The sequence below is a fragment of the Procambarus clarkii genome, chromosome 5, assembly GCF_040958095.1.
Source record: "Procambarus clarkii isolate CNS0578487 chromosome 5, FALCON_Pclarkii_2.0, whole genome shotgun sequence".
Lineage (NCBI taxonomy): Eukaryota > Metazoa > Arthropoda > Malacostraca > Decapoda > Cambaridae > Procambarus > Procambarus clarkii.
The window spans coordinates 3,089,371-3,112,144 of record NC_091154.1 but is presented as its reverse complement, the minus strand read 5'-3'; the positions used below and the strand labels follow the sequence as shown (position 1 = coordinate 3,112,144).

At 42.1% G+C, this 22,774-nt stretch overlaps 2 protein-coding genes across 3 annotated transcripts in view; both read right to left on the bottom strand.

Annotated features, from left to right (window-relative positions):
* Nucleotides 1–1,441: 1,441 nt before the first annotated feature.
* LOC123765280 (HMG box-containing protein 4) overlaps nt 1,442–22,774 on the bottom strand; it is an 89,524-nt gene continuing 68,191 nt past the window's right edge. The window contains exon 10 of the mRNA XM_045753841.2: nt 1,442–2,504. Coding sequence (XP_045609797.1) covers nt 2,331–2,504 — 174 coding nt within the window. The 3' untranslated portion in view covers nt 1,442–2,330. The remainder of the gene's footprint in view (nt 2,505–22,774) is intronic.
* LOC123765298 (myb/SANT-like DNA-binding domain-containing protein 3) lies at nt 3,468–17,116 on the bottom strand. 2 transcript variants are annotated; one of them, XM_069338396.1, is made up of 4 exons: nt 16,949–17,116; nt 11,728–12,145; nt 9,434–9,597; nt 3,468–6,097 (listed from the first exon to the last, which is right to left on the bottom strand). In XM_069338396.1, exons 2-4 carry the CDS (start codon nt 11,985–11,987, stop codon nt 5,703–5,705), a joined length of 819 nt encoding a protein of 272 aa, XP_069194497.1. In that variant the 5' UTR covers nt 11,988–12,145; nt 16,949–17,116; the 3' UTR covers nt 3,468–5,702. The 2 variants fall into 2 exon arrangements, with proteins under 2 accessions (XP_069194497.1, XP_045609808.1); XM_045753852.2 differs by lacking the exon at nt 16,949–17,116 and having other exon boundaries at nt 11,728–12,240.

Here is a 22,774-nt window from a genome sequence, read left to right as displayed (position 1 = left end):
CGTCAAAAGATTGTTATTTGCTTAGCTAAACGAACTAGAGGGTTCAGTTCCTGAACCGATTATGTGCCTCTGTAATCCTTTACACCACCTCCTACGGGATGGGTATCGGGTGCATAATAAAGAAATTGAATTCTTGGCCCCTTATCCAGCTGTAACTTGATAATGCAATGGTATCCCTTTCATTTAATTAACTTGTGGTTTTCAGATTTAACTTGTGATCTGGCTGAGTTATTGGTTTTCAGCTGCGTTATTGTGACATTCTCTGCACACTCAATGTGCCAGACACCACCAACAAGCCTTACAAATTGTTGACAACAACCAATGATGCCCTTGAAGTACAATATATGAGCACTGACCTCTCATTGGCGACTGGTCGTTCCGTACAAGAGACGTTTCGACGAAGCTCATTTTCTGTTTATGTATTATGCTAGGCCGTATTAGCTTAGGTAAAGATATATTGGGCTGAGGTGGGTTGGGTTAAGCTGAACTAGGTTAAGGGGGCATGACCTCAGTTTTGGAAAAGTTGTTCAATGTCAACCAACAACCTAACCTTAGAAGCTTTCTAGAAGGTTGTAAGGTACGGAAGAAAGGTACCCATGGGCACCACACCAAATACCTATTTGATATTCCAAGAATACGACTTAACCAAACTAGAAATGCTCTACAACTCAAGGGACCCAGAATGTGGAATGACCTTCTCAATCATGTCAAAGACTGTACCTCTCTCAACCAGTTTAAGATAAAAACTATGTACTACGTAATGAGCTCCATGTAATCTTCCTTACCCCTAAATGTCAACCTATGTCTTGCTATTTTAAACAATGCTGTTTGTTGACCAACTTGTATAATTGCTGATTTCTGCCATGTCTCCCTTTTTTTTTTTTTTTAACACAATTTATACTTTAATCTCATTTACTATTAAGTTTTAGTCTGTCTTTTTTTTTTTCCCCACACCTTGCTCGAAACGCTGTGCGTATTAGTGGCTTTAGGTATTGCATGTACTACCTCTATCTATAAATCCAACATTATGTTTGTAACTCTTCATCTATGTACTTTACCTGAATAAAAATTTGAATTTGAATGCACTGTATCCTCTATATATTCAGACATACAACCCCTAGGCTAGAAGTAAGTAATGATAAAAAAGAAGGCACCAAACCGGGAAGACTCTGTAGCACCATCAAATGCGCGGGATAATCAGAGAGCCCCCCTAGGCTAGAAGCCTCAACATATCTAGTGGGATTAATGACCTCCAGGGTTAAGCCTTGGCTTAACTAGTCTGGGCCCATGACCCATGAGTCAGCAGCCACAAACCTTGACACTTGTGGCTCAGCCTGACACCACCACAGGTCACAATAATAGCCTACTGAGCATTGTGTCCCCCCCCCCATAGATTTGAAGGCTACAACTTGTGCGTTACAAAACACAAATGAAGGATGCGTTATTTAATTCAAATTTATTTAAGTTTTATCATGTTCTACAAAAATTCAAATAATTAATTATTTTGGGTGTTCATCAGTACATATTGTACAAAAACTATTACTAAACCAATATGGGCAATTTCAAACTTATTACATAATTTTAACAACCAATTCCATATCTTTTAATTCATAAATTGGTTATTTATCATGAAACTACACTGAACAACATCTATCTTTATAATGTAAAGTATTATTAATAACAATACATTTTCACAGCAACAACATATCAAGTTATTCTCAAATGGTATAAAACAGCTTGGCACTCTACAGTACTGATAAGTGACATGACCACAATACAGACATGTATGTGCACCACCAGCCCTTCTAACTCACTATACCAAGCTAAATGTAAATTTAAACTAAAACAAATCTATTTGATTTTGATACTTCACAAAATCTAAAATCAAATGTTATTTACCAATTCATATAAAGTAAGTCGAAGCTCGTAATTACAGCCAAACTTTACAGCGGCAATCAACATGTACTCAAAGTTGTCGTGACTGTTCATAAATGAGGAATAAAATCTAATGTTCCATCCCAGAGTGAGAGTGAAACACTGATCAATGACACCAACCCACACAGAGCACAGCAAAGCCTGTTCTCTGTACCAAGGCTGATGAGTCTTGGCACTGTGAAATGAGTACTGTGTTTACGAACTTTTACTCATGCCAAAGTTCAAGTTAATAATCATGTAAAATGTGGTTAAAATAGAGCAAAATTCAGTCAATACTGTCCTTCATGAATGAAGGCAAATAATTTCCCTGTCTCTGCATTTAGCACAGCAAAATCTTGCTATTGTTACCAGACCATGCAACAATTCTCAATGTATAACAAGACATGCCGAGTGATTTAAACAATTCCGGGCATAATATAGGCAATATTGTCGAGGATATTCATGAGTGTCGGCTCTGGGACAGCCCCCTGCATCTGGCTAACTTGGGCCGTCAGGCACGTCAACGGTCCCAATACGCACAACATGGAGTCAAGAAGCACTGACAGGCTTCCTGATACAGCAATCTGACCCTGGAACACAAGAGAAGTATATATAAACAGTATGTATATAAAACCATTAAATTTTGTTAACATTATGCCATATTTACAAAACTGGGGCCAGATTCACGAAGCAGTTACGAAAGTACTTACGAATGTGTACATCTTTCCTCAATCTTTGACGCCTTGGTTACATTTATTAAACAGTTTACAAGCATGGAAACTTCCCAATTAACTGTTGCTATTGTTATAAACATTCTCCTGGTGCTTCAGAGCTCATTAACTGTTTAATAATTGTAAACAAAGATGCCAAAGATTGAGAAAAGATGTACAGGTTCGTTGTAAGAATGAAGGGGGTACAGTACTTAAGTGATTATAACTTTCTTGAGAATGTGTTAGTTCTGATCTTAACTTTCTTGATACTTGGACAATAGTCCCCCAGAAGATTACTAATACAGTACAATTTATGGAACATATACAAACAGTTTATCATCGTCATCATCATTAACCCATTCAGCATTTCTATGGCATGGGGGAGGTGTCAGCTGATGCAAGTAGTAAAGTAGCGGGGAAAATAAGTGAACAAACACGACATTACAAATTAACACCTGTCCATGCACTACATCTTCAACACCTCACAGAATCACCTCACACTGGAAAGTCACCCCATTATACTGTACTAGGGGGGCCTGGTAGCCTGGTGGATAACGCGCAGGTCACGTAATTCTGTGGCGGGAGTTCGATTCCCGCACCAGGCTGAAACAAATGGGCACAGTTTCTTTCACCCTGAATGCCCCTGTTACCTAACAGTAAATAGGTACCTGGGAGTTAGTCAGCTGTCACGGGCTGCTTCCTGGGGTGTGTGTGTGTGTGTGTGTGTGGTGTGGGGGGGGGGGAAGTAGTTAGTAAACAGTTGATTGCCAGTTGAGAGGCGGGCCGAAAGAGCAAAGCTCAACCCCCGCAAACACAACTAGGTTAATACTTTATAAGAGACAATTTCTGTATCTACTGATTTAATTAACCACTAACATATTTGTGCGTATTTTATAAATAAGGTCAATGTCTTATTTGCTTTACCTTCATTACTGCGACAGGCATTGTTATAATGTATTTAGGAGTAGAGTTCTTGCTCATAAAATCTTTGTACGTTTGCCTAATTACTTTTTTCAGATGAAAACTAGTTTGAGTTTAACCAAATATTTCACATAAACATTCAATAATTTGAGAATATTTAGCCATATCATACAATGCAACATTTGCAATACAATATACCAAAGGGATACATATATATTTAATCATCAACTGATTAGTGACACAGCCACAGAAAATGGAAACTTTGTATTTAGGGGAAACTAATGAAAAAAAATCTTAAATACAGTACAGTACGACAACAATGAATACACAGAATACAGAAATGTTCAAGTTTGACCATTTAATATTTATTATACTGTAATTAAATAGTATAATATTTTTTTGTAGATTCCCAACTACCTGGATTTATGTCTTTGGGTAGCCTGATTACACAATACATGATTACATGTAAGTATATATGTGGGTACACTTACAGTACATGTATATAAAGTATAAATATCTACTTATACAACCATCAACCTCTCTGCTCTCAACTAAATATTGCACAACATAAATACAGTTGTATTGCATAAATTTCTCAGCATCGCCATCAAGGTTTCCATTAAGGGATACAAGAGACAACATAACTCGCAGAAAAGACAAGCCGGCACCACCACGACCGCCCGACACAATCTGATGCACAGTTGCCAACACCAAGCGTACAATCTTAATCCTTTCTCACAGATACATCACTGTCTCAAGATGTATCTGTGTACACCCTTTATATGCTCTAAAGTTGAGTGGTTCCCAACCAGTTGGGGCTGACCAATGGGGCCAGTCACATTTTAGCTTTCCAGAAAGAACTGCCGAGATGGACACAACTGAACATATTATGTTCAAATGTAGCAGGTTTTAAAATTTTTAGAAAATAGAGCCATGAATACAAAATAAATAAAGGTTGGGTACCACTGCTCGAGTTATTAATATTTTCTTGTCCAACTATAGGATGCTGGCGGCATCGCTGGTGCCAAAACACATTAGGCGGGACCAAAGAGCCAGAGCTCAACCCCCGCAAGCACAATTAGGTGAGTACAGGCAACCAGTACAATTCATAGTTTAAAAGTAAACAAAGTCATCCATTCAATACTAATCAAAATACAGCTGATGTATTTTTCAAGGTCTGCCATTTTCTTTTTGTCTTAAGTACGGTATTGTATATATATCGGTTGACTCCCAACTGACAATTCACACACTTCATAATTTTGTTTCATATTTCTATAAGTAGGTAACAGACGGTACTAATTCACATTTTGAGATGTGCGGTACTGAAAGAATCAGTGACACACACATCAACATAACTGGTCAATCCAGCAAAACTTAAAATTTATAACAAAATCAGTATGATGATGATGAGGCTGTCAAGTAACTGAAGTACAGTAGTTAATATTGTCTATTTCACACCTAAAAAAAAAAAAAGACAAAGATCAATCTGACAAGGAAAATTCATTCAAATGCCAAATCATTTTTAAAATACTATGTGAAACTATTAATATAGGGCAAGTCATTAATACTAGTAGTTCCCAGTGAGAATAACTGATGGGGCCTAGACCTGAACACTACTGTAATAATTGTACCCTTAATTTGAAACCTCAGATTCCTTGTTGTATTACACATTTGATCTTCATGAGGAGTTCTTGCAGATAATTCCCGTCACTCAGCAGAAACTGATTTTGCACAGTAACGCGTCACAACACTGTACTCGTTAAAAAGTACCAACTTCAAATCTAATCAAGTTATTTGTACTGTAAAGGAAGAAGTGTCAACAACCTGCATATTCCAAAATGTGATACAGTATAGAAAAAATAATAAACGTAATGACTTTTATGCACGTAATGATCGCAAGTCAAATAAACTAAATTATAAAGCCATATTTCTTCTTTAAAACAAAACAAAGTATCTGAGACAAGTCTAGCTACAAAAGCTATACAATTTCATATATTTCCTCATAAAAATGTAATGCATTTTGGTGACACCGAGCTGCGAAGACTTGGGGTACTGAAGTCAAAGATAGACTGTACAGTATATATATATGTATACCACTTGCTGGAGACGCCTGTGGCACAGCACATTCACACATTCACCAGCACTGACCAAAGGCCTTCATTTTTCCATCGCTCTCCTCATCAGACACATTTTTAAACTGTGCTCTTCTTCTTTGTGCTTGAGGTCAAGTTCGTAAGCTTTCTCCATGTGCTGTAATTTGCTGAGCGCAACCATTTTCTTTAGGTTGTACACTTCCAGTTGGAGGTCTACCAGTTCTCTCTGCTTCTTGGCAAGCACGATATCGTGGTCACAGAGCACACTGTATTTGTCTCTCTTGCGAGCCCTGCCCCGTTTCACACGGACGTGGCCATTCTCGGGACTCGAAGATGAGGCCGGAGATGCTGTTCTGGTCGGTGGAGTGACGGGCAAGAGTATCCGTGGCACTGCCGACGAGGCTATTGATTGTACAAGTTCCGGAATGCCTTCATGGTCGTCGTACTCCTCTCCATTGTCTGCGAAGAAGTAATATTTAGAGTCAAATAACTCACAACACATACATACTGGGTATTACATAAAACATATTAACTACTATACCTGCTATAAGTAGATTTGTAGCAGTATTGCCTAATAAGCCTAAGTGGTAATATAGATCTTACAAGGGATCATAACCCCACGTAAATTGCAAAAGATGAAACCTGTTTAAATAAGATCAACACTGATAAGCTTAAACAGCGATCACGATGTTCACTGTGATCAGCCTGTGAAATTATAGCATATAGAGCACATGGTGGCTTACTTGCCTAGAGCACATGGTGGCTTACTTGCCTAGAGCACATGGTGGCTTGCTTGCCACACTGCTAATTCAAAAATACCTGTTCTGTACTGTATTAGTTTTAGGGTCTTATTACTAGTAAAATCATTAATGCCTTTTTTCTCCTAATCCAAATCTTTTAACACACCGAAGATGCCATGTTTAAAATATACTGTTTATATTTTCTCACAGGCAAGTAGAGAAGCAGATACAGTGGTAACTTGAATAACGATCGCTTCAAATGGCGAACATTTTGGGTAGCGATCGGCCCGATCGCTGACAATTCGTCTCGTATGGCGATCGCTCGTTTGAATAACGACGACCCCACATGGTGGGGTGGTGCTACTTCTTGCACATTCTCGGATGCCTCCGACAATGCAAATAAATTATGTTGATTTTGTGTAAAGATGCTAATGATGCTGGGATATAAAGGGGTGACTGCCGAGATGTTGCAAGGCAATGATTTTTTTGTAGAAAAAAGAAATGAAATTGTTTGAAATACAACAAATGTCAAAAAGGTCGTTCGGTGTTCGGCAGGTAGGCTGCTCCACGTTTCTTAAAAAAAAAAAAAAAAAAAAAAAAAAAAAAAAAAAAAGTTGAAACAATTTGAAAAATGGACAAATGCCATTAAGGTTCATTCAGTGTTTGTCGGGTAGGCTGCTCCATTATTAAGACGTAAATGAAAAATACAAAACAAATGGAGCACATTTGAAACAAAGAAAGATTGCTATGATGGACCAGCCTACCCGACAAACACTGAACGATCCTTTATGGCATTTGTCCGTTTTTCAAATTGTTTCAGCAGTTTTTTTTATTTTTTCTTTTTTTTTTTATTTAAGAAACATGGAGCAGCCTACCTGCCAACCACCGAACAAACCTTTTTGACATTTGTTCTATTTTTCAAAATTGTTCATTTTTTTTCCATTTTTTTTATTTAAGAAACATGGAGCAGCCTACCTGCCGACCACTGAACGAACTTTTTGCTATAAGACAGATGAAAAAAAATATTGAACAAATTTGAAGAAAGGAAAATGTCATAAAGGTTTATTCCGTGTATGTAAGATAGGGAGCCGGTCGGCCGGGCAGACAGCATGCTGGACTTGTGATCCTGGGTTTGATCCCAGGCGCCGGCGAGAAACAATGGGCAGAGTTTCTTTCACCCTATGCCCCTGTTACCTAGCAGTAAAATAGGTACCTGGGTGTTAGTCAGCTGTCACGGGCTGCTTCCTGGGGGGTGGAGGCCTGGTCGAGGACCGGGCCGCGGGGACACTAAGGCCCCGAAATCATCTCAAGATAACCCTCCTAACGAACCCTCCTAGGCCATTATTTAAAACATCGCATATTATATTGATGTTTTTCGGTGGTAGAACGGATTAATTTGATTTCCATTATTGTCAATGGGGACAATAATATTATATTATAATATTAACAATTCGTTTTGTATGACGTCCGTTTCACATGACGATTATGGCGCCGGCTCGGATTAAATTCATTATTCGAGGTTCCACTGTAACATCTCTCTTTTGTTAGCAGGCTTAATGTCTTCAGTTCCCACAGCTCATCTTAACCACTTCCAATAGTTTTCCTTGGCACAAGATCTGCCAATCAGTTTAACCACCAAGTTCCCAATTACTGCTGGGTGAAGAGAGGCAAACAGTTAAGGATCAGTGCCCAGTCGACCCTCCCTGCCTAGGGCTTGGACCTGAATTCAATAAGAGGACTTCTAAATGAAATGGCAACAAGAGAATACAGGTGTGGGTGTAAGAAGCGATAGAACAATATAACTAAATAGAAGCGGCAAGAACAGAATTCATATACTGTATGTAAAAGTTTGCAGTACCATACTGAAAAGCTTAAGTCCCCCCAGGGTACTGTGCTTGTTCCAGCAATTTTTATTCTCAAATTAGATATGGATGAGGACACAAGCTGTAGTTTTGTATAATCCTCTGAAGATGACACTAGGTTTTTATTTTTAGAGTAGACAACATAGAGGAAACAGCAAACCTCCAAACTGATGGTAATCAGGTTTTCCAATGGGCGACAAAAAGCAACATGATGTTTAATGAAAACACATTGTAGCTCACGTGCTATGGTAAAAATTAAAATACTGTATCAAAGTAGAAACCACATAAAGGCAAATCATGCTATATAAAAAAGAAAAAAGCAAAAGATTTGTGAGTAATCATTCTGGGAAGTGAGTAATCATTCTGTCGTGGCTCGGTCGATTAAGGCAGTGTCTGGGATGCTCCCGGATGCAGGTTCGAATCCTCGTCACGGCCCTTGTGGATTTGTTCATTCTGGGAAGACTTTAGTGCTAACATAGACCACAGTAAAGTAGTTACTTCAGCTGCAAGAAAAAAATGACACGCTGAAAAACAAGATCCTTTCAAGCAGCAACCTGTTCTCGCAAATTCGTAAAGTCAATATTGACTTATTAACTACGTGCATAGGTGATGTACTAAACATAATAGATACCCCTAAAAAGCTTCATAGAAAACACCGACCTTACCTAACCTTGTTAGTATCTTAAGATAAGCATCTTATTGCTTCGTAATTACAATTATTACTTAACCTATACCTATTATAGGTTAGGTAATAATTGTAATTACGAAGCAATAAGATGCTTATCTTAAGATACTAACAAGGTTAGGTAAGGTCGGTGTTTTCTATGAATCTTTTTAAGGGTATCTATTATGTTAAGTCTGTCACCTATGCACATATTTAATAAGTCAATATTGACTTATTAAATTTGCGAGAACGGGTTGCAAGCAGAAGATGCCTGACCAAGGAAGATACTTTTTTAAGACACTAGTGTTCTCATTGTGGAACACTGTTGCACATCAACAGCCCTATTCAAAGCTGCAGAGTTGCTGACCTAAAGAACATGAAAAGATCATTTTACTGCCAAAATCTATTCGACAACACATCTAAATCATTGGGGTCACTTAAAATCTCTAAATCTGTATTCTCCACAGTGCAGATTTAAATACTTTGACCATGAGGTCCGACTAGACAGTCATATTGAAAGTGCACACACCTGGCTCCATCTTAATGTGGCGCTGCTGGCTCTCGTGAAGCATGATGGTCTCCAGGCACTGGCTCGGGAGGAGTGCCACCGGAGAGTCGCCTTCGGCCTCCATGGGTGGGTGCAGTGGAGGTGACGAATCTCCACCCACCGAGTCACCCCTTGTGCGGTACTGTCTGTGGGTTGCAGTGTTGAGAGAACCCAAATTTGAGATAAACATATGCATTGCAATACACTAATGACAAACACATAAATGACCATTGTAGAATGCTACTGTACCACTAAATTCAAAACTGGGACAGATATCAAATAGTTACACAAAAGTCCATAGTTCCAAACCACCAACTGTAGCATGTTAAATTCCACCCACAACAAACTGGTTCAATTAACACCTCTTTTTAAATTTATAACCGTTGCTCTATTGTCATTGTTAAGGTATGTCGTAATTCAAAACAGGGTTTAAGTTCAACACTCATAGTGTGTCAAGATAACATTTATGCAAAGTTATAGTTAGCTGAAGGGCATGAAAAGACAACATTTATGAAATGTTATAGTTAGCTGAAGGGCATGAAAAGATAACATTTATGAAATGTTATAGTTAGCTGAAGGGCATGAAAAGATAACATTTATGAAATGTTATAGTTAGCTGAAGGGCATGAAAAGACAACATTTATGAAATGTTATAGTTAGCTGAAGGGCATGAAAAGATAACATTTATGAAATGTTATAGTTAGCTGAAGGGTATGAAAAGATAACATTTATGAAATGTTATAGTTAGCTGAAGGGCATGAAAAGATAACATTTATGCAATGTTATAGTTAGTTGGAGGGGAAGAACCTCTGAATAGTATGCAAAGTAGGCCGACAAAAACACCAGTGCATTAAAGGACAAGTTATAATTCATGTCATTTTGCTTGGTGCCGCAGTAAGCTTTCACACGGTTCAGTAAAGCTTTATCAAGTCAAGACAAAATATACAACAAACATTAGTTTACATATACAAATACCATAAAGAAGAGTAATATTCAGCAGTAATGTAAGGCGGGTTTGTGAGAGAAGTTAGAGGGAATATCGTTTTATGTTTTTAAATTTCTAAGCGGAATAAAAAACTTTTTAATAACTTATCACAAAACATTTGTAAATAACCTAACCTATACAATGTGAAGTGAAATAAAAGTGATTACATTTTGGTCTGTCTTGGACCCTCATCAAGTCCTGACCAAGGAATAAGGGTCCAGAACTGACCAAAACCTCGTCACTTTAATTTCATTTCATTTGTGTGGGGAGGAAGGCTCCCGAGAGCCACCAAAGCCTTCCCCAGTGTACCTGGCAGGGAGGAAGGCTCCCGAGAGCCACCAAAGCCTTCCCCAGTGTACCTGGTGGGGAGGAAGGCTCCAGAGAGCCACCAAAGCCTTCCCCAGTGTACCTGGTGGGGAGGAAGGCTCCAGAGAGCCACCAAAGCCTTCCCCAGTGTACCTGGTGGGGAGGAAGGCTCCAGAGAGCCACCAAAGCCTTCCCCAGTGTACCTGGTGGGGAGGAAGGCTCCAGAGAGCCACCAAAGCCTTCCCCAGTGTACCTGGTGGGGAGGAAGGCTCCAGAGAGCCACCAAAGCCTTCCCCAGTGTACCTGGTGGGGAGGAAGGCTCCAGAGAGCCACCAAAGCCTTCCCCAGTGTACCTGGTGGGGAGGAAGGCTCCAGAGAGCCACCAAAGCCTTCCCCAGTGTACCTGGTGGGGAGGAAGGCTCCAGAGAGCCACCAAAGCCTTCCCCAGTGTACCTGGTGGGGAGGAAGGCTCCAGAGAGCCACCAAAGCCTTCCCCAGTGTACCTGGTGGGGAGGAAGGCTCCAGAGAGCCACCAAAGCCTTCCCCAGTGTACCTGGTGGGGAGGAAGGCTCCAGAGAGCCACCAAAGCCTTCCCCAGTGTACCTGGTGGGGAGGAAGGCCCCAGAGAGCCACCAAAGCCTTCCCCAATAACAATTTTTTTTTTAACATTTTTACCAAATATAAATAATATAAGAAGAAGAAAACACATGCATCTACATCTATATCTTCCCTGCATCTACAATTTAATACCATGTTTTCCGACATGTAAGATGCACTACAGTATTTTACAAAGAAACTGTATGAAACTAATTCATTTGTTTCATTATACACTTACTGACAGTGAGGTTCAAATAATTTTGTAGAAGAAAACCCCCCCCCCCCATGATTTTGGTGGTGAACCAAAAAGTGTCCCCACTTACCGGAAAATACAGTACTGTTCTTACCAATCAGGCACCAAATAAGACACAAGAAGAGGGGTTCTTACCTGTCCAGAGCATGTTTTGCCCGGTACTTCATGTTCTCCCAGGCTTTTCTAAGTTCAGGGGCAGTGCGGGTGGTAACTGTTGGAGAGTTATTGAACGAGGTGGCAATCTTCTCCCACTGTCTTCGTCTCTCCTTTGTCGAGGTGCCATCAGTGTTCTGAGCCTTGAGAATCCCCTCGTGTGCCGTCACGAGGCTGCGAAGCAAAAGGCGCTCTTCTTCTGTAAAGATTCGCCTTCTGCCATCGGACGCTGGCTGGTTCATCTTCTGCCAGCACGCGTGTTTCGATAGCCGGATCCAGTTCGAATTTTCTAGTCATATATCGACGCAATTCAAATTCACATTTTGGTAGAAAATCATTGGCCAGTTCAACTCTAGTGCACAAACATGGGCATAACTAAAGGTCCCAATCAATGAGGACCCTGAAATACACAACTCGTTTCCATCATACGGGCTGAAGTCAGTTTCAAAATGGTCAAACAGAACACCTTCAGAAAACATTATAAGACAAAGCTGCACTCACTAGTCCTGTATACGTTTTCCACATAATCTTACAACTTAACACGAGTATCTTAAAGTATATAATTCCACCTGAAAAGTTTAATATTATACAACTCATTCATTAAAACACACACTGTCAAGCCTGGGCAGCACATACTACCACAGATACAGAATGGTACTGCTCAATGATCTCTCTGTTTACATGTTCACGGACAACACCATTGGTTGAGATCTACAGAAGTGTTGTACTGCTGTCAAGGAAAGAGTGCAGTATACAAATGATAAATGACAAGTGTGTGTAGCAAATCAATTACATATATTGTAATAATGTTACTGGGATTCATAGACTGCCATGGACGAGGCAATACTGTACTTGTCGAGACTACGGTTGCTTATGAGTGGAGTGCGGGATAATTACACCAGACTCAAATTAATTTTGTGTCAAGAATGAGTTTTCAAACACTTGGATGTTTGTTTTCAAACATTAACAAGATAAAAAACAAAAATGGTTGGTCTGAAGGTGTTACATGAGAGCAGACCCGTGGTTTTGGACCCGGGCCTCACTTGACAAAGGTGTCACACGAGAGCAGACCCGTGGTCTTGGACCCGGGCCTCACTTGACAAAGGTGTCACACGAGAGCAGACCCGTGGTCTTGGACCCGGGCCTCACTTGACAAAGGTGTCACACGAGAGCAGACCCGTGGTCTTGGACCCGGGCCTTACTTGACAAAGGTGTCACATGAGAGCAGACCCGAGGTCTTGGACCCGGGCCTCACTTGACAAAGGTGTCACACGAGAGCAGACCCGAGGTCTTGGACCCGGGCCTCACTTGACAAAGGTGTCACACGAGAGCAGACCCGAGGTCTTGGACCCGGGCCTCACTTGACAAAGGTGTCACACGAGAGCAGACCCGTGGTCTTGGACCCGGGCCTCACTTGACAAAGGTGTTACATGAGAGCAGACCCGTGGTCTTGGACCCGGGCCTCACTTGACAAAGGTGTCACACGAGAGCAGACCCGAGGTCTTGGACCCGGGCCTCACTTGACAAAGGTGTCACACGAGAGCAGACCCGAGGTCTTGGACCCGGGCCTCACTTGACAAATCAGTTTATTGAGAGCCCTGAACAGCAATTAACTGATCAATAGTTCCTTTGATGCTGTAAGATGATCACCGACAATACATGAACAAAAAAAACCCAGTTGTAACAATTTTAGGAAACAAGGGGGAACTTTTGACAAACCACCAGCTTCCTGTCCCCATCAAGGATACTAGAGATATAATGGCGCCAAGCAAATTCAGGTAAAATTCAACATTCCTTTGGGTTAGAATTACAAACATTAACTCAACGCCCCAACATACGATGGCCGACGTCTGACGAGGGATCGAACGTTGCTTCATTCACTGCTTTTCACACGAACCAGAATGACAATATGCCAGATTTGAGTACTGTACAGTACACGGCTGTTCCATGTTCTTCTCTAAGGTTCACCTGTAGCATTTCCTCAGACTCGTGCACTAATTTGAAATCACTCTTAAAGTTCCCACCAATGTAAGTTTCTTGTAGCAACTATTTCACGCGAGTGGCAGTTAAATATGTGCCAGAGTGAGAGCCAAACATGTGCCAGTGACAGCCAAACATGTGCCAGTGAGAGCCAAACATGTGCCAGTGACAGCCAAACATGTGTCAGTGAGAGCCAAACATGTGCCAGTGAGAGCCAAACATGTGTCAGTGACAGCCAAACATGTGTCAGTGACAGCCAAACATGTGCCAGTGAGAGCCAAACATGTGCCAGTGACAGGCAAACATGTGTCAGTGACAGCCAAACATGTGTCAGTGAGAGCCAAACATGTGCCAGTGACAGCCAAACATGTGTCAGTGACAGCCAAACATGTGTCAGTGTCAGCCAAACATGTGCCAGTGAGAGCCAAACATGTGTCAGTGACAGGCAAACATGTGTCAGTGACAGGCAAACATGTGTCAGTGACAGCCAAACATGTGCCAGTGAGAGCCAAACATGTGTCAGTGACAGGCAAATATGTGTCAGTGACAGGCAAACATGTGCCAGTGACAGCCAAACATGTGCCAGTGACAGGCAAACATGTGCCAGTGACAGCCAAACATGTGCCAGTGACAGGCAAACATGTGTCAGTGACAGCCAAACATGTGCCAGTGACAGGCAAACATGTGCCAGTGACAGCCAAACATGTGCCAGTGACAGGCAAACATGTGTCAGTGAGAGCCAAACATGTACCAGTGAGAGCCAAACATGTGCCAGTGAGAGCCAAACATGTGTCAGTGAGAGCCAAACATGTGCCAGTGAGAGCCAAACATGTGCCAGTGAGAGCCAAACATGTGCCAGTGAGAGCCAAACATGTGCCAGTGAGAGCCAAACATGTGTCAGTGAGAGCCAAACATGTGCCAGTGAGAGCCAAACATGTGCCAGTGACAGCCAAACATGTGCCAGTGACAGCCAAACATGTGTCAGAGTGAGAGCCAAACATGTGTCAGAACAAGATTTTACACAAGGAAATGAGATTCTCAAAAACATCAAATATAAAGTCACTCCTCTTAAGGACAAAAATTACAGAGGGAATTAGATATAGGAACCCCCCCCCCCCTCAACTTGACCCAAGGAAAGCAAATTAAGTCAGAAATACACATGGAAAGGAACATTATTAAGGAATATATATTTTCAAGAAATTTGTTTATTTTTAATTTTAAACCTGTCCTGCTCACAAAAATTAAATTCTCAAAGGGGAAGTTGACTAGACTTTGAAGGCCGATACCATCAAGGAATTATAATTTATTCTGAGAAGGGAATTGGAAACATTGCAGAAACATGAGTGTTGAAACTACAAAGAAAGTCCAGCATGTTTACCTGCTGCTGTGCATAAACGACCCTTACTGTGATTCACAAATCTCCAATATGGCTGTATAGTCCAGTCACTTCATATATATTCATGCTCAAATTCTGCTCCATTTGTAAGTCAGGCTTAAAATCTTCAGGGTTGAAGCAATTTTCGGAGATAATTGTGCTGCCAAAACCCCTTAGTGGCTTCTTCATATGAAGCTTCAACGAGCTAAGTCTTCTCGGGTAATAGACCCTCCTTTAGGATTTAAAACAAACTTTTCCATCACTCATTTGGACCTTATCATTTTGATTCCCAAATCCAAGACAGTGAGCCAAACTAAGAAGCGGTAAGCCTGTCGCCCCACCACACAACTGAACCAATCCCTGAACCCCGGATGGTGCCATTCTGATGCCCAAATCCAAGACAGTGAGGCAAACTATGACAAATATTTGTCATAGTTTGCATCAATGCAAAATTTCCAACCGTGCAGCCTAATTTTAACACTTGCTCCCAAGCTCCCAAACTCACAGTGCTATTAATAGGAAAGCTTGACAAAGAGCCACTATAAATTGAGAGAAAGTAAGACAAATACGCCACATCAATATCCAGATGCAATCGGCTCTTAGTAGGCCTATTATTCCAGTAGACAGAGACAGGTTTAGGGAAAAAGAGTTCAGATTCTGCACGTCATCCCGTCGTCAAGAGCAAACCCTTTGACAGAAAATGCTGATCAAAATCAGTAATATTTTTATGAATTTAGGATACAGGTCTAAAAGATGCAGACCCCAAGCCCAGTGTCTCACTCCTCTCTCCAAGCCCAGTGACTCACTCCTCTCTCTCCAAGCCCAGTGTCTCACTCCTCTCTCCCCAAGCCCAGTGTCTCACTCCTCTCCCCAAGCCCAGTGTCTCACTCCTCTCTCTCCAAGCCCAGTGTCTCACTCCTCTCTCTCTCCAAGCCCAGTGACTCACTCCTCTCTCTCTCCAAGCCCAGTGACTCACTCCTCTCTCTCTCCAAGCCCAGTGACTCACTCCTCTCTCTCCAAGCCCAGTGTCTCACTCCTCTCTCTCCAAGCCCAGTGTCTCACTCCTCTCTCCAAGCCCAGTGTCTCACTCCTCTCTCCAAGCCCAGTGACTCACTCCTCTCTCCAAGCCCAGTGTCTCACTCCTCTCTCTCCAAGCCCAGTGTCTCACTCCTCTCTCTCCAAGCCCAGTATCTCACTCCTCTCCCCAAGCCCAGTGCCTGACACCCCTCCCCAAGCCCAGTGCTTGACACCCCTCCCCAAGCCCAGTGCTTGACACCCCTCCCCAAGCCCAGTGCTTGACACCCCTCCCCAAGCCCAGAGCTTGACACCCCTCCCCAAGCCCAGTGCTTGACACCCCTCCCCAAGCCCAGTGCTTGACACCCCTCCCCAAGCCCAGAGCTTGAAACCCCTCCCCAAGCCCAGAGCTTGACACCCCTCCCCAAGCCCAGTGCTTGACACCCCTCCCCAAGCCCAGTGCTTGACACCCCTCCCCAAGCCCCGTGCCTAACACCCCTCCCCAAGCCCAGTGCCTGACACCCCTCCCCAAGCCCAGTGCTTGACACCCCTCCCCAAGCCCAGAGCTTGACACCCCTCCCCAAGCCCAGAGCTTGACACCCCTCCCCAAGCCCAGTGCTTGACACCCCTCCCAAAGCCCAGAGCTTGACACCCCTCCCCAAGCCCAGTGCTTGACACCCCTCCCCAAGCCCAGAGCTTGACACCCCTCCCCAAGCCCAGTGCTTGACACCCCTCCCCAAGCCCAGTGCTTGACACCCCTCCCCAAGCCCAGAGCTTGACACCCCTCCCCAAGCCCAGTGCTTGACACCCCAAGCCCAGTGTTTAAGCCCCTACCACATAAGCCCGAAGGTGGCACAGGGGTGTGGGAGGAAGGTGGAGGCTGGGGTGGAGGGGGGCAGGAGCGGGGGGGGCCTGGAGGCTCAGCTCGCCCCTGGAGGCTCCAGCAACTCCTCTCCACAAAGGCCGCCGTCTGACACCCGTTTGTTTACCTCCAGCCTCCCGTGACGTCACGGAGCCGGTCGCTTGGTTCTCATCTTATCATTCATATTTTATTTATATATATATATATATATATATTATATATATATATATATATATATTATATATATATATATATATATATATATATATATATATATATATATATATATATATATATAGATATGTATGTAATTAGGTTAGGTTAGTCAGTGTAATTTTCGAATGCAATTCTTTTGACTATGTCATGGCCTACTCAACTAAGACAGTGTTTGGAATCATCCCCTTATACACACATACACACACACACACACACACACACACACACACACACACACACACACACACACACACACACACACACACACACACACACACACACACATCCATGAAGTGAAGAATCCATGGTATAATAGGGCATGTATGGAAGCGAAGAAACTGAACAAAAAGGCATGGAGGAACTTCCGGAATAACAGAACACCAGAAAGCAGGGAGAGATACCAGAGAACCAGGAATGAGTACGTCAGGGTGAGAAGAGAAGCAGAGAAAAATTTTGAAAATGATATAGCAAACAAAGCCAAGACCGAACCAAAGCTACTCCACAGTCACATCAGAAGGAAAACAACAGTGAAAGAACAGGTATTGAAACTTAGAACAGGCGAGGACAGGTATACAGAGAATGACAGAGAGGTGTGTGAGGAACTCAACAAGAGGTTCCAGGAGGTCTTCACAATAGAACAGGGTGAGGTCACTGTGCTAGAAGAAAGGGAGGTAAACCAGGCGGCCTTGGAGGAGTTCGAAATTACGAGAGAGGAGGTCAAGAGACACCTGCTGGATCTGGATGTTAGAAAGGCGGTTGGTCCAGATGGGATCTCACCATGGGTACTGAAAGAGTGTGCAGAGGCACTTTGCTTGCCACTCTCCATAGTGTATAGTAAATCACTAGAGACGGGAGACCTACCAGAAATATGGAAGACGGCGAATGTGGTCCCAATATACAAAAAGGGCGACAGACAAGAGGCACTGAACTACAGGCCAGTGTCCTTGACTTGTATACCATGCAAGGTGATGGAGAAGATCGTGAGAAAAAACCTGGTAACACATCTGGAGAGAAGGGACTTCGTGACAAATCGCCAACATGGATTCAGGGAGGGTAAATCTTGCCTTACAGGCTTGATAGAATTCTACGATCAGGTGACACAGATTAAGCAAGAAAGAGAGGGCTGGGCGGACTGCATTTTCTTGGATTGTCGGAAAGCCTTTGACACAGTACCGCATAAGAGGCTGGTACATAAGCTGGAGAGACAGGCAGGTGTAGCTGGTAAGGTGCTCCAGTGGATAAGGGAGTATCTAAGCAATAGGAAGCAGAGAGTTACGGTGAGGGGTGAGACCTCCGATTGGCGTGAAGTCACCAGTGGAGTCCCACAGGGCTCTGTACTCGGTCCTATCTTGTTTCTGATATATGTAAATGATCTCCCGGAGGGTATCGATTCATTTCTCTCAATGTTTGCGGACGATGCTAAAATTATGAGAAGGATTAAAACAGAAGAGGACTGTTTGAGGCTTCAAGAAGACCTAGACAAGCTGAAGGAATGGTCGAACAAATGGTTGTTAGAGTTTAGCCCAACCAAATGTAATGTAATGAAGATAGGTGTAGGGAGCAGGAGGCCAGATACAAGGTATCATCTGGGAGAGGAAATTCTTCAGGAGTCAGAGAAGGAAAAAGACTTGGGGGTTGATATCACGCCAGACCTGTCTCCTGCAGCACATATCAAGCGGATAACATCAGCGGCATATGCCAGGCTGGCCAACATACGAACGGCATTCAGAAACTTGTGTAAAGAATCATTCAGAACTTTGTATACCACATATGTCAGGCCAATCCTGGAGTATGCAGCCCCAGCATGGAGTCCATATCTAGTCAAGGATAAGACTAAACTGGAAAAGGTTCAAAGGTTTGCCACCAGACTAGTACCCGAGCTGAGAGGTATGAGCTACGAGGAGAGACTACGGGAATTAAACCTCACTTCGCTGGAAGACAGAAGAGTTAGGGGGGACATGATCACCACATTCAAGATTCTGAAGGGGATTGATAGGGTAGACAAAGACAGTCTATTTAACACAAGGGGAACACGCACAAGGGGACACAGGTGGAAACTGAGTGCCCAAATGAGCCACAGAGATATTAGAAAGAACTTTTTTAGTGTCAGAGTGGTTGACAAATGGAATGCATTAGGGGGTGATGTGGTGGAGGCTCACTCCATACACAGTTTCAAGTGTAGATATGACAGAGCCCGATAGGCTCAGGAATCTGTACACCTGTTGATTGACGGTTGAGAGGCGGGACCAAAGAGCCAGAGCTCAACCCCCGCAAACACAACTAGGTGAGTACACACACACACACACACACACACACGATAATTGAGGACATGCAAAAGAAGTATGAAGAAAAAGTGCTTAAATTAGAAGAGGACAATGGAGCTCTTTGGAGTGAGCTTTGCACTCTAAAAGGGAGTATGCTTCAACAAGGTAAGATTATTACTGCATTAACAGACAAGGTAACAAATCAGGAGGAGCAAATCAAGGAACTAGTGAAAGAAAATGAGGCATGGAAAGTGAAGTGTGGTGACTTTGAAGAAATAAACAAGAAGATAGACTCATATGGTGAACAACTCCAAGCAAGCCTAAGGGCTAACATAGAGTTAGGTAAGGATCTCCAACTGGAAACTTCACTGACAACTCACATAGAGGAGGTGAATAAAGAACTAGAAAAGTATAAAGAAGAAATAAAAGCGACATATGCTCAAGTTGTAAAAGAGAAAGAGACTATCAAAGAAGTGTGTTCGGAAGTCAAAACCAGAAATGACCAACAAGAAGCAGAAATTAGGCAAGCAATTAGGAAAGAACTGGTTACCAACAGTAAACTGGTACAAAACACTGCAGATAGAACTAAGTCCATAATCATTTTTGGATGTTTAGAGAAGGAAATTTCATCTAGGGTGGACCGAGCGGCAGAAGAGATGAAAATCATAGAGAAAATAATAGGTTTAGGAGAAGGCTCAAAGGAAAATGTCAGTGATTTTAGAAGAATAGGAAAATATGAGAAAGAAAAGAACCGCCCCTTAAGGGTGACCTTTAATGGAGTGAAAAACATGATGGAAGTGCTAAGAAATGCCAGGAAACTGCAGAGTGATGAGGTTGGCAAATCTTGGTCAATAAGACAAGACCTCTCCAAGGAAGACAGAGAAAAGCTGAAAATGAACTTAATTGAGGCAAAACGGCTAAATGGGGATAGAAATGAAGAAGACAGAAATTCTTTTTTTTACAAAGTGACAGGGACTGGAAAGCTTGTGAAATGGTACATAAAAACAAAGCAACAAGATCAGTAGTGGAAGGGGGAGTAAAGAGCAAAGGAAAAGGGAACATGTTCCTGAAAATTGTATATACCAACATAGATGGAGTGAGGTCAAAAACTTTGGAGTTGCAAGATATAATCCAGCTTAGGGTCCCAGATATTGTTGCATTATCAGAAACGAAACTTGAAGGAAATATAATAAATGAAGTCATATTCCCAAGAGGCTACTCAGTTTGGAGACGTGACAGGAAAACTAGGAAGGGAGGAGGAGTGGCTGTACTGGTGAAAAAACACCTGAAGGTAAAAGAGTTAATATTTGAAAACCCTCGAGATATTGACATAATGGCATTGCAGGTCTGGAATCAGAATAATAACCTGATAATTGTAAATACCTACAGCCCACCAGCAAGCAACACGTGGACAAAGGAAGAACTAGATGACAAACGAGAGGGCCTCATAATGGTCATGAGAGATATTATTGTACAAGCAGATAAAGATAAATCACGACTGTTGATACTGGGGGACTTCAACTTTAGAGCAATAGACTGGGAGGCCTATGAAGCAAGAACGGAGGACTTTTGGACATGCAGATTTGTGAACCTCATTCTGGAGACATTCTTGTATCAACACATAAAGCAAGCCACAAGAATGAGGGAAGGAGATATATACCGTCAGTACTGGATCTAGTATTCACCAGGAAAGAAGAAGAGATTTTTGACATCCAGTACCTTCCTCCCTTGGGAAAGAGTGATCACGTCCTGTTAGACATTAAATATGCTTTAAGATATCATCTAGAAGAAAATGGGGACATTGAAACAGTTGATAAACTCGATTTAAAGAGAGGCAACTATGGGGAACTTCGAAATTTTTTTAATGAGTGTAATTGGACAGAATTGTTGCTAGGCAGGGAAGTAAATGAAATGTATGCCAAATTTTTAAAACTATACGAGGAAGGCACACAAACATTCATACCAAAACAGAGATGCAGGACCAGAAAACAGGATTGGTTCGACAGAAATTGTGAGAGGGCAAGAGACCAAAAGACACAAAAATGGAATCAGTATAGGAAGAGGCCAAACCCCCAAACATACCAGCGATACAAAGATGCGAGAAACAATTATACAGCAGTAAGGAGAGAGGCAGAAAGAAATTTTGAAAAAGGGATAGCAGATAAATGTAAAACAGAACCGGGCCTATTCTACAAATTCATAAACAACAAATTGCAGGTAAAGGATAATATCCAGAGGTTGAAAATGGGAAACAGATTCACGGAAAATGAAAAGGAAATGTGTGAAACATTAAATGAAAAGTTCCAAAGTGTGTTTGTACAAAATGAAATCTTCAGAGAACCAGACACAATAAGAATTCCAGAGAACAACATAGAGCGGATAGAGGTGTCTAGAGATGAAGTGGAAAATATGCTAAAGGAGCTCGGGAGGAACAAAGCAGCTGGCCCAGATGGCGTTTCACCATGGGTTCTGAGAGAATGTGCATCTGAGCTCAGCATTCCACTTCACCTGATCTTTCAGGCATCCCTGTGTACAGGAATCGTAGCAGACGTGTGGAAACAGGCTAACATAGTTCCAATCTACAAAAGTGGCAGCAGGGAAGACCCCCTCAATTATAGACCTGTATCATTGACAAGTGTAATAGTGAAAGTATTGGAAAAGCTAATCAAAACTAAATGGGTAGAACACCTGGAGAGAAATGATATAATATCAGACAGACAGTATGGTTTTCGATCAGGAAGATCCTGTGTATCGAATTTACTCAGTTTCTATGATCGGGCCACAGAGATATTACAGGAAAGAGATGGCTGGGTTGACTGCATCTATCTGGACCTAAAAAAGGCTTTCGACAGAGTTCCACATAAGAGGTTGTTCTGGAAACTGGAAAATATTGGAGGGGTGACAGGTAAGCTTCTATCATGGATGAAAAATTTTCTGACTGATAGAAAAATGAGGGCAGTAATCAGAGGCAATGTATCGGAATGGAGAAATGTCACAAGTGGAGTACCACAGGGTTCAGTTCTTGCACCAGTGATGTTTATTGTGTACATAAATGATCTACCAGTTGGTATACAGAATTATATGAACATGTTTGCTGATGATGCTAAGATAATAGGAAGGATAAGAAATTTAGATGATTGTCATGCCCTTCAAGAAGACCTGGACAAAATAAGTATATGGAGCACCACTTGGCAAATGGAATTTAATGTTAATAAATGTCATGTTATGGAATGTGGAATAGGAGAACATAGACCCCACACAACCTATATATTATGTGAGAAATCTTTAAAGAATTCTGATAAAGAAAGAGATCTAGGA

Coding starts and splice junctions, on each gene's coding strand:
- LOC123765298 (XM_069338396.1), bottom strand. CDS start 11,987: ATGAACCAGCCAGCGTCCGATGGCAGAAGGCGAATCTTTACAGAAGAA. Junction 9,598..11,727: donor GCAAAACATGCTCTGGACAG/GTAAGAACCCCT, acceptor TGCAACCCACAG/ACAGTACCGCACAAGGGGTG. Junction 6,098..9,433: donor CCACATTAAGATGGAGCCAG/GTGTGTGCACTT, acceptor ACTTCTTCGCAG/ACAATGGAGAGGAGTACGAC.